Source organism: Macrobrachium rosenbergii, chromosome 31, assembly GCF_040412425.1.
Source record: "Macrobrachium rosenbergii isolate ZJJX-2024 chromosome 31, ASM4041242v1, whole genome shotgun sequence".
Classification (NCBI taxonomy): Eukaryota; Metazoa; Arthropoda; class Malacostraca; order Decapoda; family Palaemonidae; genus Macrobrachium; species Macrobrachium rosenbergii.
Window position 1 is genome coordinate 30587884 of NC_089771.1, and position 17500 is coordinate 30605383.

General features: G+C 35.8%; 1 protein-coding gene across 1 annotated transcript in view; it reads left to right on the forward strand.

Moving 5' to 3' along the window:
* LOC136855316 (uncharacterized) overlaps positions 1 to 17500 on the forward strand; it is a 612714-nt gene that overhangs the window by 594538 nt on the left and 676 nt on the right. Inside the window, exons 8-12 of the mRNA XM_067132221.1 lie at positions 10712 to 11075; positions 11562 to 11724; positions 12555 to 12747; positions 13774 to 13904; positions 17442 to 17500. The exon at positions 17442 to 17500 is cut by the window's right edge and continues 676 nt beyond it. Of these exons, the coding sequence (XP_066988322.1) occupies positions 10726 to 11075; positions 11562 to 11724; positions 12555 to 12747; positions 13774 to 13904; positions 17442 to 17500 (896 nt within the window). The 5' untranslated portion in view covers positions 10712 to 10725. The remainder of the gene's footprint in view (positions 1 to 10711; positions 11076 to 11561; positions 11725 to 12554; positions 12748 to 13773; positions 13905 to 17441) is intronic.

The following is a 17500-nucleotide window of genomic DNA, read 5'->3' on the forward strand; positions in this document are numbered from 1 at the left end:
CCGTAAGGGAAACAAAAATGACTTAAACACGAAGGAAAGTTATAGAACACGGGGAGAGAATTTCAAAGCCTGGAAGGCGCGGAAAAGAAAGGTATGGAGGAATCCTGGAATTGTTTATCTGTAGAATGACATAAATCAGTGGTTCTTAATTTATTACCACGCCCCCCTCTGAGAGATGGCCCTTCCCTCCACACCCCCCTTGCATCTATGAGCGAAATTTTCTCCCAGATTGAAAGGAAAATAGAAAATAAAGAGAAAGAGAAGGGGTGTTTGTATTCCTAAGCCCAACGAGTCTACCTATCAATAGACTATAGGAAACTAGCGTTATAAGGCGATACTTTCTCATTTTTTCATAAACTTCTGAATATTAGTTCCTAACTCTTGTTAAGAGAATAATGAACATAATTAGAGAATTTTTTATTTTTTCCTAGGGCTTCCGCCCCCCCCTGGAAATTGCTGACGCTCTCTTAGGGGGGCGCGCCCCCCAGGTTGAGAACCACTGACGTAAATGAATTGGTGGCGTGACAGGCATCTTAATCACACCTGGACTAACAAGGACTGTTTCCTGTTGATGAAGGAACAGTGATCAAAATTACTATAAAGTCTACAGAACAGAGAAAAAGAACAGTTCACAGTAGATGCGAGAGAAATACTTTAACGGCGATAAATGGAGATAATAAAAATGTAGTAATTGAGGTTAAGAGAAGAGTAAGAATATCGAAATTAGATAGATAAAATGAGAGTACTGCGAGAGGCTGTGACTTAAGAAGGAATATTGCAGATTTAGCCACTTCAAGTATGTGAAGAAGTATTGTAGATTTACCAACTTTATGCAAGTGGTGAAGTATTTTAGATTTAGCCATTTTTAAGTAAGTGGTCTCTCGGATGAAAGCCCAAAGCAGTCGACGGTATTTTGTGGTAGAGATCTTAAAAGCTCGGTGACGGAGTTTTCAATTAAATCCGAAAATAGAAGAATGATACATGTGAAAGGTTTTATCATGTTCCGTGTTTTTTCATGCGTAAGGAAAAATGAAATGGGAACGATTATAGCTCTAGATAAAAGAGAAGTCTTCTGTAACTATAGAGAAGAATTAGGATAGGATAGGTGCTTGATTATATCTTTAGATAAAAGAGAAGCTTTCTATAACTACATAGAAAAGTAGATATAGGGTAGAATTTTGAGGGATCAAAGCAAACGAAAGCGGAAAATATCATATCACAATTTCCTTTTTTTTTTTTTTTTTTCAAGGAACAGAATTAAATGAAAAACGCAGAATTTGCATAGCGTAAATTCTAGGCGAAAATGATACATTTCATCACTGAAGGAACGTAAAATTCGAGAAATTGTACAGGATTCCTTACCACGATATGAATTACGCGTAATGGAATATCTAATGTTGGAAACTGTATATTCATAAAAGAAAATATGAAATCATTTATTTAATGAAAATAAGGCCTCCGACTGGAAGGGTTTTTGGGTAGAGACGCCTCTTCATTATCTAATTAAACAGCATATTTATCCCGGAGAGAGAGAGAGAGAGAGAGAGAGAGAGAGAGAGAGAGAGAGAGAGAGAGAGTTTTATACGCCTCCCTCCGGTTAAAGAGTCCATTTCAGTGTGGGCGATGCATATTAGAACCAGGAAAGAGATGCATTATAACCCGTAGCGAATAATTCACCGCCTAATGGCGCTTTGCAACAAATTTCATTACTGGGACAAAAACCCCCTCGGCTTTCAGATGCATAAAACATGTTTCTTTTTTTCACCCGTTTTGCTTTTGAGAGGTGGTTTCTGTTGCTTTAGGTAAGGCTTTTGATATATGTTATTTATATATATTTTCTCTCTCTCTCTCTCTTTTATATATATCTCTCTCTTCTCATTTAGAGTTGTGGACTGAAGTTTTCGCAAGTGGTGTTCCTAAAGGATTATTCGGTCGAGATTGTATTTGTATATTGTTTCCAAAAAGTTTTTTTTTGTTTTTTTGCTTTTTTTGTTTATCGGAAGTTTTTTTTTGGGGGTGATTCTGTACGCAACATTCAGAGGTATTTGTTAATGGTTATTTCTGCTCATGTGGTTGGTTGTGGTATATATATATGTATATATATATATATATATATATATATATATATATATATATATATATATTATATATATATATATTTATATATTATATATATATATATATCTATATATATATATATATATATATATATATATATATATATATTCATATATATATATATATATATATATATATACATATATATGTTATATGTATATATATATATATATGTATGCATGTTTGTATGATATACATACATTGTTTATAAATACATATATATATACATATGTATGTGTGGCCATTTATGGCATCAATAACTCTGGCAAGACTTCTACAATTTCCAGTACTTCTTGAAATTCAAGGCTGAATTTGAAATATTAAACAATAATACCACAATAGACCTACCATTGAACAGCACTGCAACATATAGACAAATACAGCCAAAACTGATTGAAAAAAAGAATCCGTAAATGGGAATTGATCACAAATTTCACATTCTAATTCAGTATTAACAAAATTTCACGGGGCAGGAGGCCTCTCCGGTTTATCCGAGGGTGGTTCCAGCGGCCTGCGTCTATTCCATTTTCAGAGCAGTTTGAGTCGGGAGGCTTTGACACCTCGTTCGGAATTAGATTTGTAAATGACGATGGTCCCGGATTCCTAGAATTCCAGTGTAGCCTGTGTCTAGTGGCTTATACACACACACAAACAGACACACACCTATATATATAAATGCGTCTGTTTTGTTTGTTTATATATATATATATATATATATATATATATATATATATATATATATATATATTATATATATATTATATTAGCAAGAGCGTAATGTGAATCAAAACGGGTTGTCCATATTTTTTTTTCAATAACGTGCACACTCAAAAAATCAGGGCTGTAGGAATTAAAATCAGATTCGTTTTCGAGTATTTCAGCAAACGATCTACAGTAAAATGAATTTTAAAAATACATTTATCTCTCTCTCTCTCTCTCTCTCTCTCTCTCTCTCTCTCTCTCTCTCTTCTCCTCTCTATATATATATATATATATATATATATATATATATATATATATATATATATATATATATATACATATATGTATATATATACATATATGTATGTATATGTATATGTGTCTGTGTAAGTGTATGTGTATGATCACAAGGTCCATGGCTCTATTTACGGTCTTTCGCTCGCTCATCGACCCAGTAAATTATGAAGGAGGAGACAGTGAAATAAAAAAAAACTCGCAGAAACTAAAATCATGCAGGTGTGCCGGGGGTCCCTTAGCCAAATTTGTAAAAGCGCCGGGCACGTGTCAGACAGATGTTACAGGTGTATTTTCAAACTCATTCATTCCGATCGATAGGACTATCTCTCTCTTGACGGAATAATTATGAAAAAAAAAAAATTAAAATATTAATCTGGCGCTCGTCTTATTAACATTGGTTATTCCCTTATCAGGAAGTTTGAGCAATTAATGTCCCTTTTAGATTTTCATCCACTGATTGAATGAGCTGGAGAAAGAAAAAGATTCGTGATAATACTGAGAAGAAAGTCGTTGTCAGGTTGTTGATTGCCGAGCTTACTATAACTGCTTTTTTTCAGCATCATTACTCTATATATATATATATATATATATATATATATATATATATATATATATATATATATATATATATATATATATATATATATATATATGCATACATTCATACATACATACATACATATATATACATACACACACGTGTGTTTGTCAGTTACGAGTATAATATCTTGTAAGCGAATCGAACTTTGTGATAAATGGAATCCGGAATATAGAACGATCAATTTCACATGATTGTTATATACGAATTGATGCAGTTAACTCCTGCTGGTATTAAGGAGTAAATGAGAATGATGTCGGAAGGAAGAAAGAAGAGAATCATCGAATAAAACCCTGATAAAAAAAACAAAGGTTTGGTAGCGATTATATTCATATGAAAACAAGTACAAAATGCGCCGAAGTTTCTTCGGCGCAATCGAGTTTTCTGTACAGCCGCTACAGCGTATAATCAAGGCTACCGAAAATGGATCTATCACTTGGTGGTCTCGGTATAGTGCTGTGTGAGCCGCGGCCCGTAAAACTTTAACCAGTATCCGGTGATGGCCTATCTTATATCATTGCCAGAAGCACGATTATGGCTAAATTTAACCTTAGACAAAATAAAAACTACAGAGGCTAGAGGGCTGCAATTTGGTATATTTGATGATTGGAGGGTGGATGATCAACACACCTATTTGCAGCCCTCTGGCCTCGGTAGTTTTTAAGATCTGTGGGCGGACAGAAAAAGTGCGGACGGGCAGACGAAGCCGGCACAATGGTTTTCTTTTACAGAAAACTAAAAACGTCCATAGGTACAGGGCACTTTGCGTACATGCTCTGAAGATTTCAGAGTTTGGGTTTTGGGCTAGAAGGGCATAGGAGGGGAGAGGAGAGGAAAAATGGAAGGTATGGGCCGTAAAGTATGGAGAGAAGAGGAGTACGCGATCAACAAAACCCACCATCCCTTCATATCCCATCCTAAATCCTTCCTTTACTATCTTCCTCTTCCCACGCCTATCACAGACCCCCTTCATCCCCCACTCCCCACCATTACACACACGGCTGGGTACTACATCTCCCCGAGAACGATAACCTGAAAGCCTTCTCCTTTTGTGCTCCCAAAGGCTATTGAGAAAAGAATCTTGGCTTTGGGTAAGGTGAAATTGACCCTCAGTTTAAATTTCGTTTTCGAGTAGGAATCTTGGCTTTGGGTAAGGTGAAATTGACCCTCAGTTTAAATTTCGTTTTCTGGTAAGGAAGGATTTCTACCGCCATCACGAAGATGTGGGATGCTTTTAACGACTAGCCCCCTTCGCTTTGTTGCCATTAAAGCGTTATTCCGAGGAGTCCTCGGGATAGGTACAAACGATGGTGCCACGCTAACGCTTCCTTTGCTCCGTTAATAATTGTTCGTTGGAAAACCCCCGGTGGGGAGGTGGTTGTATTCAGTTGACAGATGCGAGGGCATCTTATACACGCGTTTTATGGATATGTATATATATGTATATATTTATGAAAATATATATATATATATATATATATTTATTTATATATATAAATGTTCTTCTTATATTTCGTTTAACGTGCTTTTTCCCATTTTTTACATGGGGTAAGGACGATGCTTCTTTTTGAAGGGCTTTTGTTTATATATATATATATATATATATATATATATATATATATATATATATATATATTTATATATATAAAATTATGTATATTTATTTATATATATATATATATATATATATATATATATATATATATATATTATGCATGCACGTATATTTATGCGTGCATATCTGTGTGTACGCATACGCGCAAACATGAATCATTACATCACTGTTGTCATGAATCTTATCCTCCCTAATCACTCATTTGAAGCGTGTTAAAATGTTGTATGGCAGCTGTCTTAATTATTCAGTTCGTCAAGAGGGGAAAAGCCTGTTAACTAACACCTCCTCTGACACAGTCTCTCGCCTGACCGTAGAAAAGATAGGTAAAATTATCCTCGCTGGTGAATTCTCATTTTGTGATATATAACTGGAAGCGTTGAAGGTCAGTGATAGTAGTTGCTAAATTTGCAATAAGGGTTATTTTTGTGAGTGTGGGTTTATTCTGGAGTTCGTTTTCCTTTTTCAGTTTGAGGTTTGATACGAAAGCCCTTCGGTTGATGAAGGAGAAGACCGGTGTGACGTTTGAAGTTGGACTTAGTGAAAAGTTAAGTCGTGTTGTCTTATGACTGGGGAAAAATGTTCCCTCCTTAGAGACGTGAGATCTGAAAGGAAAATTGTCAATATTATATATATATATATATATATATATATATATATATATATATATATAGCAGAGTGAAACTGAGAGAATCTGATTTTGTTTGCCCTACCCCGGGTACTGTAGGGGAGACATGACACAGTCACCTACCCCCTGCAAACCGGTTTGTCAGCCCAGGGTGGGGCGGGGTAGGTAGGGGAGACATCCACCGTCCTACTGCAAACCTGTTTGTCCGCCCTAGGTGGGGACGGGGTAGGTAGGGGATCGGGAGGGTTGGGGAGACAGCAGCCCTGATTCCAGCGCGCGTAGCGTGTGCCAACAAGCTCGTATATATGTATGTATATATATATATATATATATATATATATATATATATATATATATATATATATATAATGTATATCTTGTGTACACTTAAAAACAAATGTGTATCTGAGCTCGGCCCCACATATGCAACCCTATCTTAGTTTTAATTGCCATATTTATGCAGATTTATTCTTAAAATTGCTGAGATTGTTAACATATATACAAAAAGGTTTATTAAAACGATTCATATTAAATCCATACACAGACACATTTCCTTAAAACGACGGGGATCGACTATATATATATATCTATACATATTTTCTATGCAAATCTAAATGTTGCCCCTTTATCACGGTAGTATTGGCATTGTATCAATATGAGAACGGGAAATTTACCTTGAACATATTTTATCGAGAAATTGAGGCGAATATCGACGCAGAGGTTTTCGTGGAATGATGTAAAGAAATAATTTCTCTTTGAGCGTACAAAAGATAAGAACAGAACTGTCTGGGGAATTCCTATTGTTCGGTAGGTTGTAGGAAAAACTCTATTTCGTTTAGAAAAATTTCTATAGTTGCATTATATTCATGGACCATTTTATATTGTGAGTGATTAACAGTGATAACTGTAATTGCTCATAATAGCAAGGTTTGTTTTTTGTAAGTAATTACATAACTTGATGGGGTTTAATAAGACTTTGGCTTTCACAAATGCATAACGAAGGCTATAAAGACCATTGCCATCAGACTGGCAGTGATAATGAATAAAAATCAAAGGTTAGGTTAAAGTCCTCTGGTTTTTTTAGGCCGATAGCCAGTGGGGGAGAAGTCCCGTTGCCCAAGACACGTGGCCAGTGTGTCTCTAGGCCCACTGTTTAACCCCCCAGCCCGAGGGCTGGTACCTATTTTCTTTTTAACCCTCTCGAGTTTTCAGACTGCTAGGTTGGCGGGCTACCGGGTTTATGCAGTGGCGCCATCCCCAAGCCACCAGTGAGTGGCGGGATTTGAGCCCCGGTCCTCTCGACTGGTAGGCGAGAACCTTACCACTGCGCCACCACAGGAAAATTGAATACAAATATTGAAGTTGAAAATGATATAAGGTTAATGACATTTAGGAACAGAGGGAAGATTTTAGCATTCAGGTAATGGAGGCGATCAAGGTCTGGGTAAATTGGTAAACTCTCTTGTTTACAATTTTTACAGTGGTGTAAACTATAAGATCGTATCACAGTGCACTTATTGTGCAATGTATTTACAGTTGTAAAGTAATATTTTTAGCGAATATGTATGCCCACTCGAACACCTGTGCTCTGCGGTAATTGGGTACTGCCAAAAAAGTACTCATTTGGGACATATTAATTCATCAAAAGAGTGCGTTGATTACAGACATTTTAATTTTAGTACTGGTATTCCAAGTCATGGTAGGACGATATACAACACAGCTGTTTAGTTCTAGTCTCAGAATACTTTTTCATTAATAACTTGATAAAAACATTTTTTTTCTGATTTTCTACATACTAATAACATTAAACAGTTCGAAATTTGGATTCAATATCTTAACATCTGGCTCACCAACTGTGTCAAATGTGTCAGTTTCATTATTATTTAGAGGCAATATCTTCTTGAACATAATACTCCTTCTTAGTTTTCTGCAAAAGAAAACTATTGAGATGGCTTTGTCTGTCCGTCAGCACTTTTTCTGTCCGCCGCCAGATCTTAGAACCTACTGAGGCTAGAGGGCTGCAAATTGGTATGTTGATCATCCACCCTCCAATCATCAAACATACCAAATTGCAGCCCTCTAGCCTGAGTAGTTTTTGTTTTATTTAAGGTTAAAGTTAGCCATTATCGTGCATCTGGCAACGATATAGGACAGGTCACCATGGGTCCGTGGTTAAAGTTTCATGGGGCGCGGCTCATACAGCATTATACCGAGACCACCGAAAGGTACTTCTGTTTTCGAGGGCCTTGATTATACGCTGTACAGAAAACTCGATTGCTCCGAAGACACTGCGGCGCATTTCTTACTAGTTATATTTAAGTATATTAATATGTTAAAGAAATCTTTTTTTGTAACAAATAAAATAATTATAGCAAAGAGATATGCAGATTGAACCAAAGGTTGTCATTGTCATGAAGGTTCTGGATTCCCATTACCTCTTGTCTGCTTTGATAGCTCAAATAATTGACGAATCATTGTGACAAAAGAAAAGAAATTCCAACAATAATCATCACATTTAGATCCTGTGTTTGAAGGCGCAGTTTTATTGTTGCTCTCTCAGTCTAGTGAATTATTAATTAAGGAAATGCACTAGTTCTCCTCATATCATTGTTTTATTTTCTGTCACTGGTCCGCTGGTATAGTGTTAGAGTCGTGGCATGCCACTCAGATGTTGCTGGTGGTTCGCGTTTCCCCAGGGGGGATGAAAAATCACTGGCTCTGTATCGTGATCAGTCACTGCTGCAGTGTGGTGTCTGTTGTGGTGGGAGGTTGAAACCAACATTATTCTTTGGAAGCTTGAACTTCAAGTCAGTGGTCCCTTTGGTGTGCTTGTTCCAGGTGAAAAGGTTTCTTCTACTGAGATAATAATAATAATAATAATAATAATAATAATAATAATAATAATAATAATATTTATGTAGACATTTTACAACGTCAATAAATTTTAAATTATTCTCTTAAGCTTTTCCTTTCCAAAAGTTATGATACTTTATTCTACTTTTGTCATGTAAAGGGGAGGATCATTTAGGTCAGGTCAACTTGAACGACAATTTCCCCATGGGGCGGTACTGCCGTGAGTGCCCTCATGCGGTGCACTGTAGGCATTACTTTAGGTTCTTTGCAGTGTGCCTTGGCCCCTAGCTGCAACCCCTTTCGTTCTTTTTACTGTGCCTCCTTTCATAGTTTCTTTCTTCCATCTTACTTTTCACCGTGTCCTAACAATTGATTTATAGTTCAACTGTGAGGTTTTCCTCCTGTTACACCTTTCAAACCTTTTACTGTCAATTTCTCGTTTCAGCACTGAATGACCTCATAGGTCCCAGTGCTTGGCCTTTGGCCTGAATTCTATATTCAAATTCAATTCAGTTGAAGGAAAATTTCATTCAGATTTTCGTGAGGCTTAAAGTGGGTCGCGGCATTTCGAAATCAGATGAGTACATAAAGAAAATAGATGTAATTTCCTTTCATTAGTTGTTATACCTCGCTTACGCATTGGCATCGCATTGGCGATTCATGGACAACGCATTGGCGATTCAAGGACGCGCAGTGCGTTTCTTCCGATAATTTGCTCATTACGACGTCATTACGACGTAATTACGACCAAATCGCCAACAATCGCCATGAATCGTTTCCACGTCGCCTTTCGTAATCGTTTTTAATTATTGGAACATTCCTTGGCATTTTTTGACCTGGCAGATATCAGCCTCGTTTCACAGTTTACTTTCTTTATTTTGTTTATTTGTTGTTCTTCGTTGCTTCTCTTTTATAGCTTAGGCATTACGTCTTGATTTATTTTTCCATATTAGTCTGCTCAGGGGGATTGTAGTATTCTGTATTTCCAATTAGGGTTAGAGCTGGGCTTATAATAAAGTATTATGTGTATCGGTTGTTCATTATCTCAACATCTTCGTCTGTGAAATTTTTAATTAGAAAATACTAATTTTTTTACTTTTTGCTTACTTATTTAACTTCATTTATAGAAGTGTCATTTAATCCTCGTAATGTAATAGAAAGAATTAGCCAGTTTTTAATGTAGTTGTTTGATTAATTCATAGGTTTTTGAAATCTGGAAATATTGGTGGCAGGATGTCAATTGAGGTCATATTTAGAATAAATTTTATATATATATATATATATATATATATATATATATATATATATATATATATATATATATATATATATATGCAGGCAAGTTAGTTATTGATATCAGATCTTATGCTCTGTATGAAATAAACAAAACACATGAATATTTAATTTTTACATCTGGTTTAGTCACTGTGTAAAATAAGGAAAATAATATTATTCTGAGGCCGATTCTTTATTACTAAACTCAGAAATATCTGTCGACATTCCGCTCCGCGAGTCATCTGTCGAAAACCTACCAAAGTTTGGGAGTTTTGCGACGAGCTTGAGAGGTTCGCCCGGTTTCAGTCTCGCAAATTTTGAGGCCCCGGGAGAAAACTTTCGGGGAATAAAATGGCACCCATGTGTCCTGTTTCCTTTAATATTACTTTCTCTCTCTCTCTCTCTCTCTCTCTCTCTCTCTCTCTCTCTCTCTCTCTCTCTCACACTTACACATGCACAAACACATGTTAGCAGATTCAGTGATGTAGTTAAAATTTTAAACCTTGTTTGTAATCTATGTGAATATCGAATTCCTAATTATTATTATTATTATTATTATTATTATTATTATTATTATTATTATTATTATTATTATTATTATTATTATTATTATTATTATATTCTGTAGGTACAAGACCAGCCATGCTCAAAGGAAAGACTTCGAAGAAAATGACAGGTGCGGCTGCGTTCATCTTTTTGCTCACTCTCTCCGTCCACATATTATATGTCTACAACATGTCCAGCTATTTCGAAAATCTCGTCTACAAAATCCGTTCCCAAGTCGCTGGAAACCATTCGGACATCTTAATCGTTGCGCCGCTACTGAAGCGCCACCTACCAGCTGGGTTGAACAGCGTGTTCAGTAGATATTGCTATCGTTACGAGAAGTTCACTGCCGAAAACAATTGCTGCGGCTTATTCGATTATCACAGCAGTCCAAGCAGGATTGAGAAGTGTGTCAGACTAGGGAGTAGGATGAACCAAAACACAGAGTGAGGAAAATGTTATTTTTCTTATGCTGTTCATATTTCAGTCTTACAGAATTTCCGTGGACAGTCACATTATGTAACATAGAATTTCGTAGACATTATTCTCATTTTCATGTAACATTACGAATATTAGGTGGTCACATTCTTTGAATTTTGATCGTAGAGAATTCCAGTATTTAGAATTCCAATCTTTTTTATTTAATTTTTTCATGTAACGCTGGACATAATTCACATTTGCATGTAACATTAGGAATATTAGGCGGTCACATTCTTTGATTTTTGATTGTAGAGAATTCCAATCTTTTTTATTGAATTTTTTCATGTAACATAGAATTTCGTAGGACATTATTCTCATTTTCATGTAACAGTAGAAATATTAGGCGGTCAGTCTTTGATTGTAGAAAATTCCGACCTTGAGCATTCCAATCTTTTTATCATTTGATTAAATCTCACTCAAAAGAATATTAACTACAATCTTGTTTTTTCCAGAACTGCGAATACCTCTTCCATTCCTCCCTCGAAGACAACACGTCAGCGGCAGCATTGGGTCTTTATTGGAGATTCTCACTGCCGTTATATATTTATAGCTCTCCTTTACATATTTGACAAACACAAATTGAGGTATAGGTTTCCCTGGCGCCGGGCTTTCAAGGTAGGAGAAGAGAGGTGGTGTGTTTGCTTGTTTGTTTAGTCAGCTGTTTGCTGTCGTATTTTCGTGTGGGCAGTTTGTTTGTGTGTTTGTGTGTTTGTTTGAGTAACCGTCTCCTTCTTGTGGGTGTGAGGTCCTTGGGTTGTAACTGATGGAGAGGGTTCATGTCTTCCCTTATTTCACAATATAAGTTGTATCTGTATAATTCACTGTTTATATTTTAGTTGTATCAGTATAATTCACTTTCTATATTTCCTGTTGTATCAGTATAATCCACTTTTATATTTTAGTTGTATCAGAAACTCACTTTTTTGACATGTTCAGATGGAAAAGTAAGCCAATATTTGCAACAACCAGTGAACTTGGAAACAAGGTCAAAATGTAACTGAATTCCCACAAATATTTTTTCATTGCTTCTTCATAGTCTGGTTTTTAGTTTTCTGAAAAGAAAGCTTTGTCTGTTCGTCCGCACCTTTTCCTGTCCTCACTTTTTTCTGTCAGCCCTCTGATCTTGAAAACTACTGAGGGTAGAGGGCTGCAAATTGGTATGTTGATCATCCACCCTCCAATCATCAAACATACCAAATTGCAGCCTTCTAGCCTCAGTAGTTTTGATTTTATTTAAGGTTAAAGTTAGCCATAATCGTGCTTCTGACAACGATATAGGCTAGCCACCACTGGCTGTGGTTAAAGTTTCATTGGCCGCGGCTCACACAGCATTATACCGAGACCACCGAAAGATAGATCCATTTTCGGTGGCCTTGATTATACGCTGTAGCAGCTGTACAGAAAACTCGAAACTTCGGCGCATTTTTACTTACTTCTTGTTGCAGACTTCCTGGCAAGACTTCCACAAGTACAGAGGAGATCTGAAAGCCTTCAACTTCCACGAGGACCTGGAGATCGTGCATAAAGAGATTCCCCTGAAGATTTCGTTCTTGTGGGACAGGAAGCTCAACCGGTTGCCCGGTTTGATTCACAAGTGGCAGACTCTTCAGGAAGAAAAACCCACGTTTGTTTTAGCTGGTGAGTTGTTTCGTGAATTTAATTCGTGTGTTGTGTTGCGACTGTGCATTAGTGATGAAATGGTTTCTGCGTTTTTTCTGTGGCAGTTTTGTTGTTTTGTATGTCTGTTGTTCCGCCCTCGTTCTCTTCCACTTTATTATTATTGTTATTATTATTATTCAGAAGATGAAACCTGTTCATATGGAACAAGCCCACCAAAGGGGCCATTGACTTGAAATTCAAAAGTATTATTATTATTATTATTATTATTATTATTATTATTATTATTATTCAGAAGATGAAACCTGTCCATATGGAACCAACCCTCCAAAGGAGCCACTGACTTGAAATTCAAGCTTCCAAAGAATATCAAGGTGTTCATTAAGAAGAAGTAAGAGGAGGTGAAGGGAAACACAGAAAGAGGAGATCCAACTTATTAAAAAAGAAAAAAATAATAAATTAACAAATAGATAAAAATGTATTAAAGTGTAAGGAGAACAGTATTAGGGTAGTGATACATTGCACTTTCACTTGAACTTGAAGTTCCAATTGCACTACATACAGTGTCCATACAAGTTATTTTTTTTTTATACGTAAAAGTACATTCCACCAGGTCCCCTGTTTATCTCAATGGGCGTGACGTCACGAGGTGTTAGCCTTCCAATTCTCAGTATGTATTCTTGGGATGAAGATGTTGCCTCTGCGCCCCTTCTCTGACTCCCAGCTTAAGCTAGCTAGCTAGCACCCATTCACAGCTGGGGCTCCTGGTGAGGATGTAGCTAAGAAACCTGGCCATGAATTCTCAGCATGTATTCTTGGGATGAAGTTGTTGCCTCTGCACCCCTTCTCTGAGTCCCAGCTTAAGCTAACTAGCTAGCACCCATTCACAGCTGGGTCGCTTGGTGAGGATCTAGCCAAGGAACTTGGCCATGAAGAGGCAATGAGAAAATATTTGTGGAAATTCAGTTATATTTTGAAAGAAAGACCAAGGGTCAGAGTGCCTATAGGTTTCTCGAGATAAACATTGTCGTAAGTATTTTCTTTTAGACACAGGGTTGTACTACATGGTGGAGCGGGTCCAGGGTGAATTCGAGGCATTCATGCGGAAACTGGCGTCGAATATCTCAGACTTCTCTGCCACAGTTCCTGTGGTTTATAAATTGATTGATCACTTACAGGTAATAATGAATATTTCATCGTTTGTTCCTTGTCCTTCTGCACTTTGCCATTGCCATTTTCCTGTCGGCACAACTTGAGGTTCTTTCTCCTTACATATGATCATTTATATCTTTTTATCTTTCCTATTAATCCTAGTTCCCTGTAACAATATTCTCTACCTAGTTACTGGTACTTTTGACATTTTGTGGTGACTCCTGATAGTTCTAAGCTGAGTCCTACCATCTAAAATTACTCCAATGGACCAGAGGTCCTGGCGAACCCTTGTAGAAGCATGGCCATTATCAGAATCCAGAATCAGTAATTCCTGGTAATTGTCGGTCCAGAATTTTGGATTACCTTACTGGATGACCTCGCAAACATAAGCATCATAAAAAAAACTTGGATATTCGTTAATACAACCATGGCAAACCCGTGTACCATCATCAGTCCTAGAATCCTGGATTTTTAAATCAGACGGCCAGTTAAGGAGAACTGTAAGAAACTTTAGATGTCTTTTAAATAACCAAGGAAATCCCTTGTGAAACCTATGCCACTGTCTGTCTCAGAATCCTAATTGCCCTACAAAATGGGTAAGGGATGAGAACAACTCTTGTAAACTCTTGGCCATCATCGATCTCGTAATTCTGGATTACCCTACCAGATAGCCATAAAAATATTAACCATAAAATATCTTGAATATCTATGTAAACAGTAAACAACTTTGGTGAAGCCTTGTAAAACCCTGGGCATCGGTAGACCCAGAATCCTGGATTACTCTACTGGATGACGATGGAAAGAGAACCATAAAGGATGTTGGATATTCATGTGAACAGCTGATGAATGCTTCTAAAACCCTGGCCATCAATGCTTTGAGAATCCTAGATTGCCCTTCTGACGGCAGCAGAAGGAGATAACCATGTTTTCAACCGCAGAGAAGCTTCTTAAAACATCAGTAATCATACTGTAGGTCTCCACTTTTACATTGCAGTTACCTTGGTCCCATATCCTCTTTTTTTTGGTAGTTTGTTACCTTTATCTTATTTTTCTTTGGTCTTTTGCTACTATTCTTGCCTTCTTTATAAAAGATTTTACCCTTAAAACGTTATCAGTGAGTTTTACTATTATCTTTTCCGTTTTCACTTCTATCATTGGTCTTTTAATGTTCTGTTGGTTCCAGTGTTTATTGCTTCTTGTCTCTGTTTGTTCGTTTTTATTTTTTATTATTCGTTACAATTATCTTTGGTCCCTGGACAATTTAGGAAACTTCTCAGTAAATGGGCTTTCGCTCTGCTGCCCCAGGAGTCTGGTATGTTCAGATCAGAAGTAATTTTGTTGCACACTTAAGCTAAATGTTGAACGTTTGTTACGCGTGCCTTTCCAGGCCGAAGTACTCAGTTTAACGTAAATGTACGATAAGAATCCTTTTGTGTATATATTTTGAGTGTAGCAAGCCGGTTGTTCTATTTTCCTTCATGGCCAGTGCCTGGAAGTCTCCTGTGTAACTTGTTTGAAGATTTCATTTTTTAAATAAAATAACCAGTTAATTAATTTTGGTCTAACAGTTGTTTGAAAATTTCATTTTTTAAATAAAATAGCCAGTTAATTAATTTTGTTCTAACAGTTGTTTGAAGATTTAAGTTTTTTTTTTTATAAAATAATCAGTTAATTAATTTTGTTCTAACAGTTGTTTGAAGATTTCAGTTTTTTTTATAAAATAATCAGTTAATTAATTTTGTTCTAACAGTTGTTTGAAGATTTCAGTTTTTTTTTATAAAATAATCAGTTAATTAATTTTGTTCTAACAGTTGTTGGAAGACTTCATTTTTTTAAATAAAATAATCAGTTAATTAATTTTGTTCTAACAATTGTTTGAAGATTAAAATTTTTTTTCAACCCCTTCTTGTTCGTGTTCAGGCCAGACACTTTTCATCCCCCCCACCCCCGTCAACCCCCTCCCCACCCGCAAAAATAAGTTTACTGATTCGTGAATCATAATAGCACATTCTTCATTTCTTTCCCATCAGCTACGTCTGCGGGTGCGAATGAACTATTCGTTCTTTTCGTAAGGGAGTTTAAACTCAGAATCACTCCGTGAATGTGTCAAAATTTTTTCTTTTCTTTCTAATTTCCTTCGTCAAAATGTATATACTTCCTTCGATTTTTGTAGAATAATTTGGATTAATTTTAAGAAAACGATGTTAAAAATTATCTGATGTAGCCTACAGTCCGTTGAGACATTGGCAGCATAAATGCTATATTAACTGATTATTTTATAAACAAAAAAACTGAAATCTTCAAACAACTGTTAGAACATAATAAATTAACTGATTATTTTATTTAAAAAAATGAAATTTTCAGACAACTGTTAGAACAAAATTAATTAACTGATTATTTTATTTTAAAAAAATGAAATCTTCAAAAACAATTGTCAGAACATAATTAAGTAACTGATTATTGCAGTTGATATAAATAATTTGGATTATTTTTATGAAAATGAAGTTAAAAATTATCTGATGTATACAACCCGTGGAGACATTGACAGAGACATTGACAGCATGAATGCTATATTTCATTCATTGCAGTTGATACATTATGAATAAATTTTTGTTTTGAAGCGTAATTTGTTGAGCTGATGATGGTGTGAGATGGTGTTATTAGCTTTGGGCATCAAAAGAGCTTTTTAGTGCTTCGTTTTCAGTGGCATTAGACTTGGGACAAATCTGATTATTGGTGGATAAAATGACGAGCGAGGATGTTTGCAGATTGGCGTTATCAACAGCTTCTTTCTCATTTATTTTATCATTTCTTGTGTTTGTCGTTTTTTTTTTATTTAATTAGAGGAAATTTGTAATTTTTTTATTTAATTAAAGCAATATGTCATTTTTTTATTTAATTAAAGCAAATATGTAATTTTTAATTTAATTAAAGCAAATATGCCTTGTTTATACTTAATTAAAGCAAATATGTCATTTTTTATTTAATTTTATTTAATTAAATATGTCATTTTTTTAATTAAAGCAAATATGTAATTTTTTTATTTAATCAAAGCAAACAATTCACCTTATTTCGAACGTCATGTTCATTTCTTTTCGCAATGAGGTACTTTTTTTTATTACGATGAAAACAAAAGCATTATGGACATCAAATACTTCTTTGATGGCAAAATTTGATAACTGCTAACATCAATTGATTCGATTTACTATTGCACTCTCTTATATAGTGTCCATAAATTAGGCAGTATCGTTCAGTTGACAATCCGAAGTGGAGGTTTTGATTATAGTCCATAATGGGATCTTTCCTAGATAATGGCCCCCCACGGGTTTTAACCCGGTGTGTATCCACCTCTGCCGCGTGTTTAGTACAAGCCCGTTGGGGATGACCGTAAAAACATAAACAAAAGACTGTAAATATCATAAAGATAATGACCCCAAAGAAATATTAGTCCTAGATAACGACCCCCGAAAACCCTTGTGGGTCACTATCTAGGAAAGATCCCTGTAATACCCATTTAATAATGAATGATTCGTACCGTTTACTTTCCCACTACGAACCCCCCAACAATCTCTAATCAACGGACGAACGATGGTGTCCTGGAAGTCGAGGGACGTCTGGTTCT